The sequence below is a fragment of the Lutjanus erythropterus genome, chromosome 7 (assembly GCF_056507025.1).
Source record: "Lutjanus erythropterus isolate fLutEry1 chromosome 7, fLutEry1.hap2, whole genome shotgun sequence".
Taxonomy (NCBI): domain Eukaryota; kingdom Metazoa; phylum Chordata; class Actinopteri; order Lutjaniformes; family Lutjanidae; genus Lutjanus; species Lutjanus erythropterus.
Window position 1 is genome coordinate 14,366,855 of NC_139323.1, and position 21,003 is coordinate 14,387,857.

The following is a 21,003-nucleotide window of genomic DNA, read 5'->3' on the forward strand; positions in this document are numbered from 1 at the left end:
GTAAGTGCCAACAGTCATATTTATCACCCAGCTCTTTTGCCAACAGCCTCCTGTCTCTCTGGCTAAACTCACGTGTCATCAGTGTCGATGGACCCTCCGCAGGCGGCTCCTCCCTGGATGGACTCCATGGCTGTGGAGTACAGGGCCTTCTGCTGGGCCACGGGCCTCTTCTCATCGCTTCCACCCTGGGAGCCCTCCATCTGCCTCTCCCTCTCCGCCTGGTCCATATTGTGAACCCCAAGCAGCAGACTGTAGTCCATGATCTTAAAGCTTTCAAGCACCTGAGTGAAAGGACATATATATCGAGACAGATATAAGTGGTGTGCAGTGATCGACAGACACGTGACGCATAAATCAGGGTGAAAGCTTTTATCCAGAGTGCATAACAGTGTCAGCAGCAGAGGGAATGAGAGCTGTAACACTGAGGATGTTACGCAGGAAGAAAGTGAACTATACACACATTAATAAACAATGTATTAAGCAGCCAGTGTGTGAACATATACTCCCTCCAAGGCACATGCACCGTAAAAGTAACGTTAGGTGGTGGTGATTTACAAGAGAAGGCAGCCTGCTACCAGACCAGACACCTTGTTAAACCTCTTTCTTGTAACAAAGCTCTAATTTATAGTGAGGGATCCTGGGAACTCCAAACACTCTCATAAATAGCCTTTTCTTTCTCTGCCTTCTTCACTCCTGCTTCCCTCCATCCACAATCCTCTATTATTAATCATGGCACCATAAGCATCCTGGTTTCTCCAATGCTTATCCATTTCCTTTTGTGGACTTTCCACTCTACTACTTCCTACTCTTTTGTGGACTTTCTACTCCCTCTTTCCCCTAGAGACGCTGTATTATGGCATCATTTTATCCTTCCCTCTATCATCCCTCTAATCCTCCCCTCTACCCATTACTGCCTTTCTCTCTCTCTCTCTCTCTGGAGGATCTCTCTGGAGACTCTTGATCTGGGTGATCCTCCTTCAGAATTGGTAAACCACCCCTAAATTGGTTCTCTCTCCTTCTTCCTTCCTCCTTCTCTCTCTCTCTCGCCTGTATGTCTCAACATAAAATAGAACTGGAGCCTTTACAGAGCAGCTGTAATGTATTGTCTCCATCTAACTCACCAAGCAGTCTCTCTGTAGAGTCTTGACCAGCGCGTTGTAAGTGTCCTGGTCCAGCATCAGTCCGTCCTGCAGGTCTTGCATGAAGTCCAGGTCTTTGAATGTGGGCTTGGCCTTCTCTCGTTCCTTCTTGGATGCTCGCCTCTTGTAGGTGGAGCCCTTCAGGTCGTATTTGAGGTGCATTCGGACTACGCGTGGAAGGACATTGTTCATCACCACCACGCGGATGTTCTTCCCGCCCGATTGGACACAGTAGAGGCCGAAAAACTTGGGCAGCAAAGTGCGAGGGTTCTGATTCAAGTTCTGCAGAAGAGTGCAAAAGAAAAGACACATTTAAGGAGGGCTGCAACTAACTTTTTTTTTTCATTACTGATTAATTCTCCAATTATTTTTCAAATGAATCGATTAATTGCTTGGTCTATTAAATGTCGGAAAATGGTAAAAAAAAATTTACATTGGAGAAAACTGATTTGAAGAGTTTAATTGACATTTGTGTGGACCCAAGAGCAAGATGTGTCAAATAAACAGTTTCTGACACTTCATAGGAGGAGAAAAAGGTTAATATAAAATATATTAAATTAAATGCATGAGCAACAGGATAGGTGACACATGTTCTGATAACAGTTAATTGATAAACATGACACCTTACTCAGGGTTCACACACTTGCTACAGTTCACACCAGGATGTATTACATAACAGAGAGCAAACACAAATCAGGATTTTCCTCTGAGGGCTATGAAACATAGAGGTGATCAGGCTCAAACTTCAATTCAGCCACAGTGCATCTAAAAAGAATTCAACAGGGACCACAGGGGAAGGTATGGGAGACTCAGAATAACAGCCTTATCCAAATTTTAAACCCAATTTTAAAATGTATTAGAATGAGAAAATCAACCAACAAAATCAACATTTGTGTGAAATCAGTTTCCTTTCACAAGCCACTAGAAGTTTGATTGTTTGGTTATATTGCAGTATTTGCACTTGCTTTAACTTGTCTGTTTTTATTTATTCTCGTCTCTTCGTTTTAACGAACTATGAGTTACACCCCCTGTATGAAAGGTGCTATGAAGTTTATTATTATTACGTGTATATGCAGTGTGGGAGCAGCTGGCATACGTCATCTTGGATTTTATGTAATAGTGACATGCATTTTACGTATTATCTGATATTTTAGTGACAAATTCAATTATTGATTAGCAAAGACAATAGTTGGCTGGTTATTCAGTAATGAAAATAACTGCTGCAGTCCTACAATGACACTGTAGAAGTGAAGCGCATCCGAAATGACTAAGATAAAGGTGAAATGTTGTTTAAGAAGGCATCTAATTTATATACAATTTTCTGCTTATTCAAATGTTACAACAAAATTAACTGAAATGTGCAGAAGGTGTTTCTGGAGAAAGATGGTCACTTGTTGAGTCTCATTGCCAGATTGCAAAATGAGACACAACAATCAGCTATTTTACTGAAATCTGATTGTCCAAAGTCACCGGCTAGATTTTCTAAAGCCTGAAAACAGAGCCCAGAGGAGGAGCAGAAGTCTAGTTTTCTCTCAGACCACTTAAATTACATTATGTTAAAAGGTTATTATGGAAGATTTTTTCCAGTACGCCAAAAAATAAACTTCTCCAGCTTTAGACATGGATGAATATTGAAAATAGTACTTTAACAAATACTCTGCTCTATTTTTACATTTTTGTGCCTTTACTCTTGCCTCAATCACCAATCTGTGCTGAATATTTCAGTAGTCAATCCAAACAAATGAGGTTAGTCTGAGCTGGGTGCTCAGTTAAAAACCTGCTTTGACCTTGGGACTGGGGCCAGCTCAGTCCCATTAGAGAAATGAGAGGGAAGAGAAACAGAGACAGAGTGAGCCATGGTCTATATAGTGATAACAACATGTGGCATTCAGGGGCAGAAACGACTTCAAGAGGAGAAAGGAAGAGAAGCAGACAGAGGAGAGATGAAGGATGACGGTGGAAGTGTGGCTAAAAAGGCCCGGCACTTGTAAGTCTCTGTGTGAACGACCTTCAGATGAGGGAAACCGGTCGAGAGAGCAGTAAAATGATAGATAGAGGCTGCAGAGAGAGAGAGAGAAAGAGCATCCTCTGCCCTCAGCCACACACGACCCTTCTGTCAATGTTAAGAGGGCAGAGCAGTGATGAGCCAACAACACAGACACGTGAGGGAGAGCAGAGGGATGGAGAGAAAATATGATGAAAGAAAGGCAGAAGGAGAAAGTGTGGATTAAAAGGCGGGGAAGAGGAAGAGATAAAGGAAAATAAATTACAGTGAGAGTGTAACAGCAGCAGGGAGAGTGATAAGACATTAAAACGTGACAGAGGATGGAGAGGCTGGTCGTATTATAGAAAGAGTGAACAGACAGAAGAGAGTGGAGAGTGGCAGCAGCAGTGGAGTCGGTTACATCACTCTGATCTGTATGCTGCCCAGAGCCAGACTCCTCGGCCAACCCACTACCATCAGCCAGTCAGCTGTAGGAGACATGTTCAGCTCCACCAATGACTGCCTGCATGTTGCCTGTTATGTTTACTACAGACACAGATGAGTTAGTATGACGGGAAGTATATTCTGTAGTTACATGAATTGCACAGTGCTTTGGTGTTTTTTGACACTTTTTATTACATTTCTTATTTCCATAATAACAATAAAATAAAATGAAATTACATCCTTGTCATACATAAACAAGGATGTCTAGGATTTCCTATAACTTGGGATTTCTGAGACAGATACTGATACCAATACTGATTTCACAGGTGAAAAAATCATATATTGCCAATATGGTGACCAATATATATTTGAATTTTGAGCTGAAATGAAAAAAGATATTTTCTGTGTGGATTATGCAGCTATTTTGCACTGATATGACTATGCAAAGGTCCTCAAAAGTATGCTTTCTTAAACAAATATCTTTATTAGAGAAGCGCAAAATAATCAGCAGTACTGTTCAGTATCAGTCAACTGCTGAAGATTTTAATACAGCACGTCAGTCAGGGGCATGTTGTAAAACAAGAAGCAGCTTCTCTGTATTTATACCTGCTTGGGAGCTCCTCATGTCCTCAGAAATGTTTTCCATTGTGTTAAATCAAAATCATCCCATTGCCTTTTATGCTCCATAAAAAAGTTTTCATATCAGTGCATACTGATAAACAGACACTGCGATCTATCTGTGCCATACCAGGTCATTTCCTTTACTATATCCAGCCACTGTCATTGGTGAGATGAGTCCTTTCTATACTGTTTCCTTGGTCCTTGTTCCTTTCCTTGTTTCCCAGTGTGACCTCAACTAGCAGAGAAGTCAAGTTCATTTTTCACTGGAAAAAAATCTCCTCAAGAAATGCCATATCACAAGTCAACCAAATTTAGGGGCTTCATAGCCTGTGGGGTCTGTGCTTACAAGTATTAGTATCTGTCCCTGCAGTATGGCTCAATCTTTGGACAGCTCCAAAATATATGTGGTCTGCAGCTTCATATCACAGCTGGCAGTGAGGCTGCTGCATGGCTACTGACTCCTGGAGTGATAAAAAATGAGTTAAATTCTTCCAGTAGAGCTCCTTCCACCTCCCTGAACTGGTGGATGTATGTTGAATCTTACACATATTATACAATTCATCATCTGAGTTTCAGTTTTGTTCAGTCTCCTATTTCACTTTAATATAGAGAGGTGAGCTAACTCTAGACTCCATTAGATCACTGTAGAGTGCTGAAATTATTCTCAGTTTGTTTTTCTCATAAGCATTGGTTACAATTTCAATCACTGTGTTCACTCAAATGGAAGAGTGTAACTTAATCTCTTTTACATAATAATCACTTAGTTGTAAATACTGAAAGAAATCACACTTCTCCTTCAGCTCTTGAAAGCTCTGGAGCGCCCCATTTTTTTTATTTTGTTCTTCACATCTGTGTTTCTGTGCATCTATAAAGTTTCATCTATCTGCATTGTTTTGAGTGTTCTTTACTCTATATTTTCACTGGCATGCATTTGATTAACCTGCCTATCTGTGCTATACTATCTCTTTTCCTCAGTCCACCTGCTCTGGCTTCAGGCTACATCCATCCTACATGAGAAGAAAGCTCTCTATCTTCATTAAACCTCTTTGTAAAACCAATTATACATGCAAATATGCTTCAGAGCACAACCAAAGAATTGAAAAAGGTCATAGTGAATGTGCCGAGCCTTTAACATCCCTACATGATTAAATGAATTCCTGCAGTGGTCTTTGGCCACGGCTGTCGGCACATGAATAAACACAAGGCTGCGGGCCGTGAACCTTAAAGAGGATAGAATGGCGGCATGGACATACATGGAGCTATTGCTGGTTGAGTTCATTCAGAATGAGCCTGCAGACCGTTGAGAGGGTGGGAGGAGGGGGCATGAAATGATGAAATACACTGGCCAGTCTCTTATGAAACCGCATGGCCCGGGGTTTCAGTCGGAGATCACAGAGCTGTTATGTCTGCTTTAATACGGAAAGGATGTCACGCTCCGAGGAGAGATTTCCAGGGTCTTACATAAACCTGAGATCTAAAAATATGACTCCAAATAAGAATGTCAGGGAGGTCAACATTTAGATGAAAGTGTGAGTGATATGTATGTACAATGAACACTGACAGGCTTCTCCAGCTTTTGTACAGTGTTTATGAATCCGTTCACTATATACAGTGTCAACACAGGCTTATTGTTTGTACACATGAGCAGTATTCCTTCACCATGCTCTACCCTGCATGTGTTATGCCTGCCGTGACAGGAAAATGGGTTTAACTACTGAACCTGAAACCAACTGTTAAGGCTCACTAAGTCAATGCAGCTGAGATCCAGTGGCAGCTTATTTGATTTCGCATTTAGTTTTCACCTCACTTTGGCATTGCACATCGAGTTTTCTCACACACACTTACCATGTAGTATCCTGGCAGCAGTTTCTGTAAGAATTCAGCCTCCTTGTGCATCACAGTCTTTATGATGAACTCGTCGTCCTTCGTAAGGTAGAAGACAGAGCCACTCGCTCCAGGATTGGACAGCTCGATCAGAGGCTCATTACACAGCGAGTACTGCAGAGACACAAAAAACACACTGAGTAAGAAAGCTTTCACAAGGAAATGGGATAAAGTGGACCCTCCCAGCTAAAGTGGTGGAGTTCCCCTTTAGTGAAGCATGATAATCTGAGTACAGCCTCCACGGATCAAAATATGTGAATTAGGAGTTGCCTGCAGTGCTGACAATGAGCTGCTTTCAACAACACTGGTGATCAAACACAAACAACAGCATGTTGACACACATATAGACAATGAAATAATGTCCAAGATCGATTAAATACATCTAAAGCACACGAGCACAGTCATCATGTAGAGGCATACAGACACACACACACACACACATTATGGTAGAAGTGATGATGAAGAAACGTTGGTGAGAGGTAGATAAAGACTGTGGGTGAGAGAAAAAAAAGTGAATAAGAAGTGCCATGATGCAGTGTGGCAGAGGTAGCTAATATAGACTGGACTCATTTAGATGTCAAATAATGACTGCTTTGAAATTCCAGTTTTGTTACACACATCAGTCTCCTGCTGGTGTGATGATTAGCTCAGCTTATTAGCCAGTTCTCTGCCTCTCCCTCTGCAGCTTAAAAGCAAGTAATGACAGACATCATTTTTTAAAAGAGGTGAAGCCGCCCCCACATACCTTCCGCTAATGGCTCACTTTTCAAACATCCCTTTTGGAGGAGCCTGACATTTAATTTTTATACCGTTTTTTCCCTCAAAAGACGACCGAACAGGGTTAGTGAAAAATGTTCAAATGGTATGGCTGACTGGAAACGGTAACATGTAGAATGATGTTATCTTCACAACAAACAGGCTAATTTAATGGACAGGAAAATCGTTTTGTAAATTAAACAATCTGAAAGTTACAAAGTTGGGTTGGGAAATGCAAGATAAGAAGATATTAACCACTAAAGAGCACTGAACAGATTATTTATTGCTGAGGTGTGTTTGACCTGATATTTTGTTCCTAAGCACTAACATATGACTGCTAATGCAAATGTGACAATCATGTGTCCATCAACATCTGCTTCTCTTTATATTGTGTCTGTTTAAGCAGGAAATTACTTAGTCGTGGGATCAGCCTTTGCAGAACAAAGAAAACAATTATTTTGGTTAAATCACATGAGCATTACATATCTCTAGAGCTGCAACATTGAGTCAAATAATTGATTAGTTGATCAACAAAAATTAAATGTGCAGCTATTTTGATAACTGATCAATCATTTTATTAATGTTTCAATCAAAATGCAAAACAATCACTTGTTTCAGCCTCCTTTGGGTTTCAGACTAATAATAACAGTCAGACAAATAAACAGTTAAATAAAACAAATAACTTTATTATATCGTATTAGCGCTGCAACTAACAATTAATTTTTATCAACCCAAAGATATTTACTGTCAGAGACGAGTAAAGAAACCAAAATATATTCACATTTAAGAAGCTTCAATGAAAGAATTTGAACTTTTATTTTAACAAATTTCTCAAACAGATTAATCGATTATCAAAATAGCCATAACTATCTAATCAATTAATCATTGCTAAACTAGATTACATGGGCTTACAGGAAATTAAGACAGACATTCACCACTTTTGTTTGACATCTTTAGACAGAATTGACGATTGAGAGCATAATTGTGTTCAGCCCTGCACATATAAAGATTTCTGCTGGTACGCCGTAATGAGAGTGTGACATCACATGCAACAGCTGTGAGTAACACTACAGAGGTGAAATGTCAAGGACCCTGGTCAAGAGACTGAATAATCACTGGAAAGAGACATCTGCTGTCTGTTAACACGAGTCCAAACCTGCTCACAGCATTGACTGGGAGGTGGACAAATTTATCACCTGTCCAATACTCCAGCCTTAAGTCGTTTGACCTGACTCAGACTGTGAGATGAAGTTAGTTATGTAGAAAATGGCGGCGATGGTGGCGGTGGTTACAGCGCAGTGGTCGTAGGTTTGAATCCCAGTTCGGACACAGCCGTTCTGTGCGGAGATTGCATGTTCTCCTCATGCCTGCATGGGTCTCCTCCTGTTTCCCCCACCATCAAGAACATGTACAGGCCAAGATCTTTATCTTTTATTCTTTTACAGTTCATACATAAATGCATTTAATCCATGTGTGGTTTCAGAGTTGCTGTTTATGTGTTTATGTGTGTAAAAGATGTTTTGTTTTCTACTTGCCAAATGTCTTACACATGAAAGAGTCAATGAGAACATGATGTCTCTTCCAAACACCTCAATAAGATGTCAGTGGAAAAGTAATGTCTCCAGGAACATAAGCTACTCAACTACTATGAATGTAGTATGACACTTAATTGCCACATGAAATATTATTTTCCACCTCCACAGGAGATCTAGATTTATGATCAGGTAGAGAGCAGCACCACTGGATGTAAGAGATTCAGGGACTCCCTTAAAATTGGGACCAGAGTCCTAATAAAGGACACTCTCTATCACTTTGGCCAATTAGACTGAATTAAAGCACCCTGTTCCCTTAAGGTTGTGTATTTCTAATATTAGTACAACCGGCTACACACTTGACAAGTTAGCAGTTTACATGGACGCAGCAGGATGAAGAAAGAAAGGAGAAGAAGAAGAACCTTTACTTTCTGACTGTGATAGTCTGTTTCTTTACAACACAAGTCAAAAGTCTTTTTACAAGTTGGGGATAACGTGCATGTCCTCAGACGAAGCATGTGGACATATGGTGATGAGTGACCACAGGCAGCCTGAGAAGAAATGGCAGAAACAGGGCAGGATGTGGCGTCTCCACGTGGCTTGAGTGCTGATGCATTAAAGATATGTGCACATGGAACACACAGAAACACTGACTAAGCAGCAGTGTATGTATATTCTGCTAGACTGCTCAGGGCAGCGCGGTGAATCACGCAGCCTCCAGGTCCTCCACACTGATGAGGGGTGACAAGCTGCAGACCTGCCTTCCCTCTCTTCAACCATCCTCTCTCCTCATCCACAGTTTTCATCTTTATTAATTCCTTCTTTATTTCTGTTCATTCCCTCTGTGTTTCATTGTCTTTTCTGGGCCTTGTCTCCCTTTCATCCCTCTTCTTTCACTTTGTACAATATAGTTCTAATCTAATTAAGTTAGGCATGCTGATGATACAGAAAGAAAAAAGTCAAAGAAGAAAGTCAAATCTTACCAGGTAGTCATCCGGCCTGATGCCAAACAGTTCTCTGAAGTAGCGAAAGGCCACGGGAGCGTATGTTTTAAAGCGGAAGTCTGGGAAATGGTGGGCTGGAGTGAGGTTGCTGCCTTCACTAAAGGACAGAAAAATATCAGAACACATAACATTAGAAGACAGTCATCAAATCCATATTTGTTCTCAAGCAAACATTTAACACTTCAACCTTTTCTTTAATGATACATTTTGTAAGTACTGGTCAAAATGATTATTACACATGAATATGGATATTACATGGAAAGAAATGAATTCCTTTGGTTTTTTTCTTTCTTTTCTTTCTTTCTCATTACAAATTAGTGGTAGGGTTACAAATCGTAAGCACTTTCCTTAATCGATCACTGGTAACATTACTGATCAATTAATTGATTATTCCTTATTTTAAAAAAAAAATCCAATTTTGATTATCCCTACCATACCAAATGCCTTTCCCCTTCAATCAAAGCTTCATTTCCACAGCAACATATTGTATATTTGACATAAAAGCCTAATTATTAAACACAATATCAGATTAAATGCATATTTCCGATCTTTATTTGACAGTAGATCAATTAAATTTTACTCGATTGATCAAATACTTAACCAATCAACTGATCATGATTAATTGTTTTCATCAACTGTGTACTAATGCTCTGTTTATGTTGTTTCTGTATGTCTCTCTTTGGGATTGTAACTCTTAAAATTGCTGATAAAATATGAGTGTCTGTTCAGTTCTTTTGCAAATTTTTGTTCCACCAAAACAAAATTGCAAAAGTAAATCAGTAAAAAAAAAAACATCAAACACGTCCTACTGAAATCATTCCATCAACATACATTAATATCATATTATCCATGTGCAATAGTAATATACTGGACGTACTGTATACAGAATATTTATGTTTTATGTGTTTGTTTGCAGGAGAGACCTGGGAAAAAAGATGCTCTCCACCACGTAGAAGTCCTGCATCAACACATCTCTCTCAGGTTTGGAGCTCAGGTTGCCCACCGTGTAACCGATGCCCAGCTGGATGGCACCTTTCAAGGCTGAGGATGTGGTCTGTGAAGAGGGGCGAGGGAGAAGTGGTGAGAGAAATACTTCCGCTTTCTTTAACCCTCACAACACCACATTAAAATTCAAGCATTGTTAATGATTTCCAGCACCCATAAAGCCCTGCTTATTAAGGGTTGTTTTCTGTGTTTTTGTCCAAACTGGAGTCCCATGTCTTGCCAAACAGGCATGTGCTGACTATAGTACCTTCTTGTATGTAGTTTCACCCGATGCGTCCACCCCTCTGTGGCCAATCTTCTTTCCCTGACCAGGCTGGCCTGAGGACGAGGGCATCTGATGAGAAACAGAGGCAGAGAGAAACTTGTATTATGGGGACAGGAGGATTTGCACCTGTTCATTAACATTGATTATTTAAATATTAAAGAGTGGGGAGTGACACTGTGTTAATACATGAGAGCAGATTTTAAGCTTTGATGTCACAAACTGACTTTCAGTGAGCAGAGCAGGTGTTCATATTGAAGTAAAATGGAACAATATTGCTGAGTCTGTTCTTAGGATCTTTAATTAGTAGAACTCCTGCTTAAACTGTGCATAGCATGAGGTCTGATAGCACAGTTTGCAATTTAATCTGATTTAGTTTTAATGGCAGAGGCTGCAGCAGATAGATCTCTAAGATGGACATCCACCATAATATTACTGGTGCTATTGTAAGAAACGTTCATTGAACTTTTTGAATTAAAGTGGCATTTTAAAAGAATTACACAAATTAAGCAAACTGTGCAATATTTCTAAACGTTTGCTTTACCTTGCAGTGCAGTGGCTGCAGCACCAGATGGGTGGGCTTTACCAAATTAGGAGGATTAACACAATCTAAGCCAAACTGTCTAGCAAAGACAAAGAATACTAAAGTGATATTTAAATAATCTGTTTCACTACACTTTCTGGTACTCTGTAGTCTGCACGCACCAGGCGAGGAAAATTATGTACAGCAAACGTTAATTGACCCAAATATTAACTGAGCCAAATATTAATTGCCCAACATCCTCTGATCAAACCTTTGTAGTGGTTTCATTAGCGTCTGGCTGAAACCATAAAAGTAGTTATTGATGTGAAGGATCAAAAGGGAACTAAAAAGAGAAGCATAACAGAGCAGAAATGATCACAGGGACAGACGGCAGCTCACCTCTGTGATGAAGGCTTTCTTTGCAGCAGCATCTGACAGACACAGAGAGGAGAGACAGAGAAGACTGTGTTAGTTGCACTGAGACGGAGAGGCTCCATTACTCAGCATCATTAGTACTCTCTGTGACAATGATGAATCCCAAAGGGTGGACACAGCAGTCCAACATTATGTAATAACAGTGTCAAACACAAGTAGGGGCCCATCAGCGAGAGGAACTGCAGGAAACACTAACATCAGCTACAAGGGCATCGAGTCCTCTGTAAAGCCCTACATACTGTGTGTGTGTGTGTGTGTGTGTGTGTGTGTGTGTGTGTGTGTGTGTGTGTAAGTGATAAATGCATTTTAGCCATGTTAGCAACATGGATCTAGAAATATCAGTCTGTCAGTCTTTTTTCCACTTTGGTCCAGACTGAAAAATCTCAAATTTCTTTTATGGATTGCCTTGAAGGTTTGTGCACATCCTGATGTGCACAACTGTGCCTACATACAGTCATTTACAGCTTTGGTTTTGACTTGTTGAATTTATTGGGATTAGAACCATCTAATACAATAGGCCTGGCTGGCACAAGCCCAAAAATAGAAAATAAACAAAATCTTGTTGTGTCCAAAAGTAAAATCCAATCAATGTCAAATTTTAGGTCAATGCAAAGAGTCAAACATACAGAAACATAAATACATAAAGATGAATTAATCTTGATGGAAAGAGGGTCAGACAAACATCTGGCAAAGTTTAAATCTGCTCTGAGTTTGTTGTGGGATTAAACTACAATGCACACTTTTTAGCAGGCTTTACGGGGCTAATCACCAACAAACAAATGCAAACAGCACATGTTACAGCGTACGTATCACAATCTAACAAATCTCAGAAGTACAGCCATCTTACATCCTGCTATGTAGTGATATTTTTTAGTCTAGTAACAGAATGTAGGAAGTAGAGAAATGCAATCAGAGGATTGTTTTCATCAGGAAGGCCTGAAATAGATGCATAATTATAGATGTATTACATTCAGAATAATAATGAAGTGAAGGCACACAAGGGCAGGAAAGAGAGAACACAAAATGTGCAAATGAAAGAGTGGAAAGACATGGAGAGAAGGGTTGAGACAGAGCTTCAGACGGCACAAGAGTGAGTGAGGCTGATTGATTCACTCTCTGTTCATCATAATCATCAGAAGCAATATGACACTCAGCCGCCCAGATGGTGGAATTTATAGAGAAACTGCAAATATGTTTACAACAGCAGCAGCAACACAGACCGGCTGCTGTGAATAAATAAACGAAGACACAAACATCAGTGATCAGATAAAATAATCCTAATTTTGCAGGCAATTTAGAGACAACACAAGTTTAATTTATATGATTACTTTCCGTTTTTATTTTACCAGGCAGGGTAAGAAGGACTTAAAAGGTATTTTTGTGACAGTGCAATAGTTTTGGATGATTAGATTTGCCTTTATCACTCAGTGCTGCACATACATTACATTTAGAAGCAAATAAAAGGCCTTTTTCACAGAAGACAGCTTGACCTCTCATGGCAGAAAAAGCGCAGGTGTGACCCAGAACATTAACAATGATAACAACAGCGAGCCAACCTGCACAATACCAGAATCCTGAAACTGAAGCAGCTAAATGGAATTTGACCACCATTCATTTTATCATGTACACCTGTGCTTTTCTTTCTATGACATGTCAAAATGTAGAACAAAAAAAGCTGGGAGGAATACAGGGCGACACAGCAGCAGCATGACTAAAAGTCAACTACAGAACTGTATGAACACAGACATTTCGTCGTGTCATGGCAGGAAAAGTACAGGTGGAATTATTAACACTGACTGTTCCAAGTGCCCCAATGAGCTTTTCCAGTGAGCCAGAACGCACAATACCAGGACCTCACCTGAGTGGAATGCAGCCATCATTGATGTTCTTTAATACACGTGTGCTTTTCCTGCTATGACATGTCAAAATGTCTACGGTGAAATGGGCTTACGGATCATTTTCACAGCAGCCATTCTGACATGAAATAGAAGGTAAACACAGGCGTTACCAATAATACTAATTAAGGTACTGTTACATAGGGCTGGGTATTGTTAAGAACCTCACGATTCGATTCGATTTCGATTCTTTAGGTTTCGATTCGATTCGATTTCGATTCGACTCGATATTGATTTAAATTCTTCAATATCGATTCAGTAAGAAGTAGAAATACACAAATAATTAAGAGTACCTGTTGGCAATTTTTAAATATTTATTTTCATGCCCATAACACATGTGGTACGTTACTTCACATCTTTGGGCAATAAAACATCTGAAAATAAAACATTAGCAGCACCATAATAGCTTACTTGTGCATATAAACCTCTGCCTTCACCTCTGTGTACAGCTTCGGGATGGCGACCTCTGTCATGTGTTTTCGTGTTGGTATAGCGTATCGTGGTTCAAGTGTGTGTACCATCTTCTTAAAACCTTCATTTTCCACGACACTGTACGGTCGAAGGTCCTTGCGAATGAAGACGGCAACAGACTCTGTTATCTTCTGTGCGCGGACAGAGATGGCGGTAGTTTGCAGACATATTGTTGTTGTTTGGTTGCGTGCAGCCTCCGTCCTTAAAACGCAAATCACACGAAGATGTTGCACACAGCGCCCCCAATGGCCAGGAGGTGAATCGATTCAGAGGGTTTGCTTAATCGATATTGAATTAGGAGGCGGATAATTTCGATGCATCGATTTTTCGATATTTTTACCCACCCCTACTGTTACATTCAGGTCAAACAGGGTGCTGCTATTGTGCATGTTGAGTCACTGCAAAGTCTCTGCTACACTAAATGAAACGGGACCTCTATTGGTATCGGTGGTTACACCTGTTTACACTTAATATCAATATTGCTGCAGTAAAACAGGTCTATTGTTTTGTTACTGTTTTGTGTCAAAGTACATTTGAGCAAGACTCTCATGATTATGTAGATACCTTTTGACATTATTTTAGACCTTTTTCACAGAATGTATATTGATAATGAAATTGTAGAGTAAACACAGGTGTTACCAATTAAATAATTAAGGTCTCATTCCATTTAGTGTTGCACAGTCAACCTTAATTACTATCATTGGTAACACCTGTGTTTACACTACTGTTTGATATCAACATGGCTGCTGTGAGAAAGGTCTACTGAACAATTCAGGCCAAATAAGGAAGACGGGAGGTGAAACGTGACTTCCTGGCTCCAACCTCTAACCAGTATGAAATGAATCTGTCGCCGTCACCAGCTGAGACACTAACAGCTGACCCATATAACCCAGTGTCAGTCAGGAGCGGGATAGCATCTTCACAGCTTGACTGTGTGTTCGCAGTTGAATTGATAGCCAGCCTTCTCTGGTCTCTGTGCGCCTGTCTGCCCGCCTGCCTGCCTCTCGTGGATGCCCATGTGACTGAGCCACAGAATAGCCTGTTTGCCACCCCTCCTCCTGCTCCGTCTCTCTATCTCTCTTCCTCAGTCTCACACACACACATTCGCACCGGGATGAGCAAGCCAAAGCGTGCCAATGCAATCCCAGCAACGCTCCCTGCAAGCTGGAACATCCAGGGAATAAAATTTGAGAAAAAAAAAAAAACTGCTTGTGAAGGAATGTTTGCAATGCAGATAATTAAAGGGGAGGTTCTCATGCTTTTTACCATGCTGTGCTATTTATTTGTGTCTGTGGGTCCAAGTTTATGAATACATGTGTCTTTTTCCACATTTCTTCTGCCCTTTACAAACGTCTGTTCCCCATGTGTGCATGTATTTTTGTGTATGTATGTCATGTATCTTTTTGCAGCTGTATCTCTTGTTTTCTGCATGCCTGCACCTGTTAGGACTGCCCTCAGAGTGTGTATGCATGCGTAGGTATGTGTGGGGGGGGTGTGAGTGTGTGACTGACTGCTAGCTGAGACTACAGATTTTAAAGCACAGTGTGTGTGCAGTGAAGTCAGCCTGAGTCAGACTGTGTATGTGTCCAAGCATGTGCTCCATCTCTCCCCGCCAGACTTTAATCAGAAATACACAATACAGTTAGACAGGGTCGGGTGGGCTACTTTAAACACGTATTCCGATACAATTACTGTTAAAAAAGTCAGTAACCTGATCGAGCACCACAAATATTATAGTATTGTAACTTTCTGTTTTAGTTTTGGTTTTAGGTTTATTAGTTTGTCCAACGATTCCTTCCTTTGTTATGTGCAATTTATTGATTGACTGACTTAAAGGTAAAAAAAAGGCACATCTGCAATCTTCTTACTTTTTTTAATCTGTAACTGTAATGGATTAGTCACCTTTTTTTGTATCCATATTACATAATCATGTTACCTGTAATCAATTACTCCTCAAGTCTACAGGTAGATACTACAAAACCACTCTGCTTTCTATATATTGTACTAACAATACAATTACTAATAGCCTTTAACATCATGATAACACTATTATTATGTCTCCTAATATTAAGAGCAGAGAGCAGTATGGATAAACAATTAATCTAAATATTATTTAAATCACAATATGACCAAGTGTAATATCTAAATCACAGGAGCTGCAATGTTTTGACCTACAAATCATATTCTCCAGACATGTGGAAATATGATTATTTGGTGCAAATAGTTTTGGCATATCGTTCAGCCCTAGCAAGCAGTACTTATTTGGCTTGTATATGAAAAAAATATGTTTGCCATAGTTTGGAATCTCACTTAGTATTCCTTGTTTTATTTGGTAAGTGCTTACCTTGTCTTTGTTGCCACCTTTTTTGATTCCTCATTAGTTTCATGTGTGTCTCATTAGTTAATTAGTCTTTTGTGTATTCAGTCAGTGTGTGTTCCCTTTTTCAGTTATCAAATTGTCTGTGTTTCATCCCCTGTGTTCTTGTTTTGCTCCTGCTTTCGTTCTGGATTGTTGTGCTCGACACTTGCTTGGATCACTCTTTGCTGGACTCCTGACTTTGTTTTTACTTGGACCGACTTTTGTTTTTTTGCGTTGCCGTGCCGTTCATCAAAGCTTCCTTAACAATGTTGCAAACTTATGCTTCAGGTATCTGTGTGTGAGATGTTTAGATATCAGTCAGTCTATACATGTCAGACAGAACATTAATCTGCAGCCTGATTATGAGGTCTTTTTGGATGCAGGAACATCTATAAACCACACAAAGCTATCTAATCAATCATCAATACAAAATCATGGCCTAACTTGTAGATTTACATTATATAAAATTCCCATATTTATCTTTTATATTGCTCCTCCTCAAGCATGAAATCATGTTGTGATTACAAGCAACCAATTCTAAGTGCGAGTGAAAAAACCATGAAGCCTTTCCGCTATTTCTATGGCACTTGAGTGATAACATTAAAGAAATAGAGAGACATAAAGATGACAAGAGTATACTGCAGTATATGGAGAAAATACAGAGGAGGACATGAGGACATGAGAGGACAGAAATGGTGGTCTTTAATAAGGTACAGAGTGCTGAAACAAGTGATCTTATCTGTGATAAACGCAACACTTGAATGCTGTCCTATTAAGGGAAAGGAGGGTATTACAGTCTGAAATCTAAAGAAAGAAGTATAATAGAGCTAAATTAGTAAATAAAGAAATCACCTATTAATATGGAATATTAGGCTACTAATATTTGAGTAAGATGCTTTTTAAAACAATATTTCATGATGAATTTCCTGTAGAAACTGTGAAAAACATCTTCAGAGGTGTGCGTCTACCTGGAGCACAGGAGCCTGACATCATAACATGATTTCACTGTTAACATCCCTCTATTTACCTCGAACAGGTACCAAGTGATTCCATTTTTGATTATGTAAAGAAGCTTCAGAATGAGGACACGGGGTAAAATAGGCCCTACTCCACCATCATGTCGCTGCAGCAGTCTGCAGAGCTCTGCAGGGAATGGAACAACAAATAGACCCATCCAAATAAATAGCTTCTAGCTGAGACTGTTGCCTAGCCGAGCTGCTATGTGTTGGTTTAATGAGCCACTCTCACACCCTCAGACTGGTCCATTACCAGCTACTGATAGGCATGGGAGGTGAAGCGAGACCCAGGCTTACTGTATTTACATCATTTTCACACACAAACTCTGTGTTTGACTCAGGATATATAATCAACCAATCAAAATTTAACCCATTCATGTGACACCACTGTCACAGCCAGGCTGTTGCCAGTTCTCATGCATACATTCATATACATCATCATCTGCTAGACCACAGAATTACACAAGGCCCTGTCTGTCTGACAGAGCATCTTCAGAAAAACTGAAATTGTCACTGCAGTGTACATAGCACACCAGGGCTGCCATGATTATTTAAACGGTTCATTATTTTCTCAATTAATCAATTAACAGTTTGTTTTAAAATGTCAGAAAACAGTGAAAAAATCATTATTTTCCAAGGCCTAAGATGGTGTCCTCAAATCTCTTATTTTCCTCATAATCCAAACACATAAAGTGTCATATAGGAGTAAATAAAACAGGAAATATTCACACTGGAGAACCTGGAATCAAAGATATGGTTTTTTTTCTTTAAAAAAGCACTCTACAAAGTATATAACCGTTCCAATTTTCTTCTTTTACTCCTGCTTGTTTAAGATTTTACTCTGTTGTGAACACTGTTAAATCATTCAAACCTAAGACTATTTGAATCTAATCCATCAGATTGAAATATTCAAGATGTCTGGTGCATCATTTCAGACATAGTTTAATAAATTAATCCTGGCATTTTAAATCTTTGGAAACTTTCCACTGGAATCTTAATTAGAATTCACAATAGTTTTGAGAATTTGAACAATGTTGCAAAGCTGCACAGCATATTTTTTACTTTTTGCTTGTTAAGGGTAAATGTCAATTGGTACCAGATCAGTGGAAAATACTTTTTTAAAATGTGAGCATCTAACAGCCATTGACAGAAAAAAATTCAAATTTACAAGCCACTCAATAATATATCATTATTCTGTGTCTGAAATCTACCAGCCATTTTAATATTTCACCAGCATTTGGCTGGTGGCTTTTGCTGTTTACTCTGCTTGTATGCTTTAAAGCACACAGCTGATCAGATCACTGAATATGATGATCAGAGTCAGGGTTACAGAGAGGATTACTTCAGCCTTTAAATTCAGTAATCTGTGACATCTACTCTAAACTCAGTGTTCCCATGACGACTTGACACAGTCCAGCTCAATAAAACTGTAATAAAAACTCAAACATATGATGTCTATTGTCTGTGTGGATATGAAAGCAGAATGAACAATACAGTCTGCTTTCACTCTTTATTAAAACCTTTGCTCCTGTGTCTTCTCCATCATACAGGCTCATTTAAAAAGACATACTTAAAACCAGTTCTTGTCCAAACTTGTTTTACGATGTGCAGGATAGTGCAGATCCTAAGTGGCCTACTCATAAAAAAAACATACGGATCACAAGTCAACTCAAGGTTCTGCTTTTCTTGATCTCGTCCCTTTTAAATGATTTACAGGGGGCTTTTCAGTATTCATGACACACTCTCATTAAAACATTTCATTTTAACTTAACTGTAACACTGAGCTGTTATAATAACCTGTATTATGGTCTGTATTACGGTCTATGTGCTTTAAAAAGGTCTGCTCTGGCCTCATATTCCCTCTCTCACACACACACACACACTTGTGCACACACTTTTCTCCCTCTTGTTTCCATGGTGCCCTAATTGAGGTCAACCAGAATCTTTATTGTGGACAAAACAAGACATATGAGGACGCCATTTTGGGCTTTGGGAAACAGATCAACATTTTTCACCATTTCCTGATATTTTATAGACCACGCAACTAATCAATTAATCAATATATTTCAACAATAAAAGTAGTCAATGGCTGCAACCCTAATGTTGAATTAAAGCTCTGAGATCTATGGGTCATATTTATTAGGAAGTGCGGTGTCAAGTTGCAGCAATACCAGAGGCCAAGCAATCAGCCCGTTATGTTATAAAACAAACACTGCATTACTGATAGAAAAAAAGGCTAAATACAACCAGCAGCAGCCTCATATGACAACAACGATCCACTGTAACTGAACACCGTCACTCTGGTGGTTTGCATTTGTGACATTTAATTCCACTGATATCACTTAAATAAATACAACATACTGTTACAACTTGCCAGGTTATACAGTGAAATTGTAGCACTTTTAGAACTTTCCTAAATTAATTATTTTGTTGTTAAACTACACCAACAAAAAAAGCAGCAGATCTAAAGCAACACACTGGATGAAAAACAAATGATGTCTTTGGTGTGTCACCTAAATGTTACCATCACATAGTGTAGGCAGCATTGACAGCTGCGTCTGACCCTGATGGGATCAATACTGGGAGTCCCTGAGGATGAGCTAAGTAAGAGGCAGTCTTTGAGATGATTGTTTGTTATCTTGGCAGAGGCTAAGTGACGGCGCTCTCGCTATCGATTGGGTGTTAATTTTTCATGCCATAACAAGGCGGCGCTTGCTTATCGTGTCAGAGTGCATCTGACCTGACCTGTAGAAAGCAGAAATCTATCAATCTGCCAAATTCTAAAGAGCAGGAAAATCAACAATACAGTCTGCTCAATACGGTGTTATAAAAGAGAGTTAGCTCTTGTGTCAGTATTTAGCCTTGTGAACAATGCTGTGGGGTTGTAATATTATCTCTGACATTGGCGTGAGTGTTAGAGAAACATTTGTTCTCTTTCGTCCAGGATGTTGCTGAGGTTAAGACAGACACAGCCGCCTCGAGGACCTCTGTTTTTAGAATATGTTAATTTATGGTCAACCAAACCTCAGCCTAGTTCACTTCATAAAGCAGTTATGCAACAGTGATACAGCTGCTGCTTAGTCTGAGGGAAAGAAGGCAAAGTGATCCTAAATCAGTGTCATCAGGCTATTCCACCTCTGAGTGATCTCAGATTGTGTATTTTTCCATGAGCACACCAGTCAGCCAGTGTGGTCCTCATCCTCTGACTCTGGCCACAGCCCAGAATGGGAAAGTGGAGGCAGTAAAAAGGCCTAATTGAGTACATTTGGGTGCACAGTTAATTAGTCAATCTTCAGGACATAATGTTTTCTTGGCATGCACATACAATGATATCATCAGGTATAATCATCAGGTTTTTGATAACTTTCTGTAGTCTGTGTTTGTCTTTTCTTATCAGATAGGGCTGCCACAATTATTTAATATTATTGATTAATCTGTTGATTATTTTCATGATTAGTTGAGAAATTGTTTAAAGTGGTGATGAAAACTTCACAGAACCCAAAATGACGTCTTCAAATTGCATATTTTGTCCAACCAACAGTCTAAAACCCAATCGTTCTTCATTTACTGCTATAAATCACAGGAAAGTAGAAAACCCTTACATTTATGAAGCTGGAAACAGCAAATGTTCAACATTTTTGCTTTGAAAATGATTGAAATGAATAATCAATTA

At 39.5% G+C, this 21,003-nt stretch overlaps 1 protein-coding gene across 2 annotated transcripts in view; it reads right to left on the reverse strand.

Moving 5' to 3' along the window:
• Positions 1-21,003, reverse strand: part of pip5k1ca (phosphatidylinositol-4-phosphate 5-kinase, type I, gamma a) — a 58,841-nt gene that overhangs the window by 20,520 nt on the left and 17,318 nt on the right. For both annotated transcript variants that reach the window (XM_084722860.1, XM_084722859.1), the window contains exons 2-8: positions 11,554-11,585; positions 10,617-10,703; positions 10,288-10,418; positions 9,344-9,461; positions 6,034-6,186; positions 1,122-1,421; positions 73-281 (exon numbers count right to left, since the gene is read on the reverse strand). In XM_084722860.1, the coding sequence (XP_084578986.1) occupies positions 73-281; positions 1,122-1,421; positions 6,034-6,186; positions 9,344-9,461; positions 10,288-10,418; positions 10,617-10,703; positions 11,554-11,585 (1,030 nt within the window). The remainder of the gene's footprint in view (positions 1-72; positions 282-1,121; positions 1,422-6,033; positions 6,187-9,343; positions 9,462-10,287; positions 10,419-10,616; positions 10,704-11,553; positions 11,586-21,003) is intronic.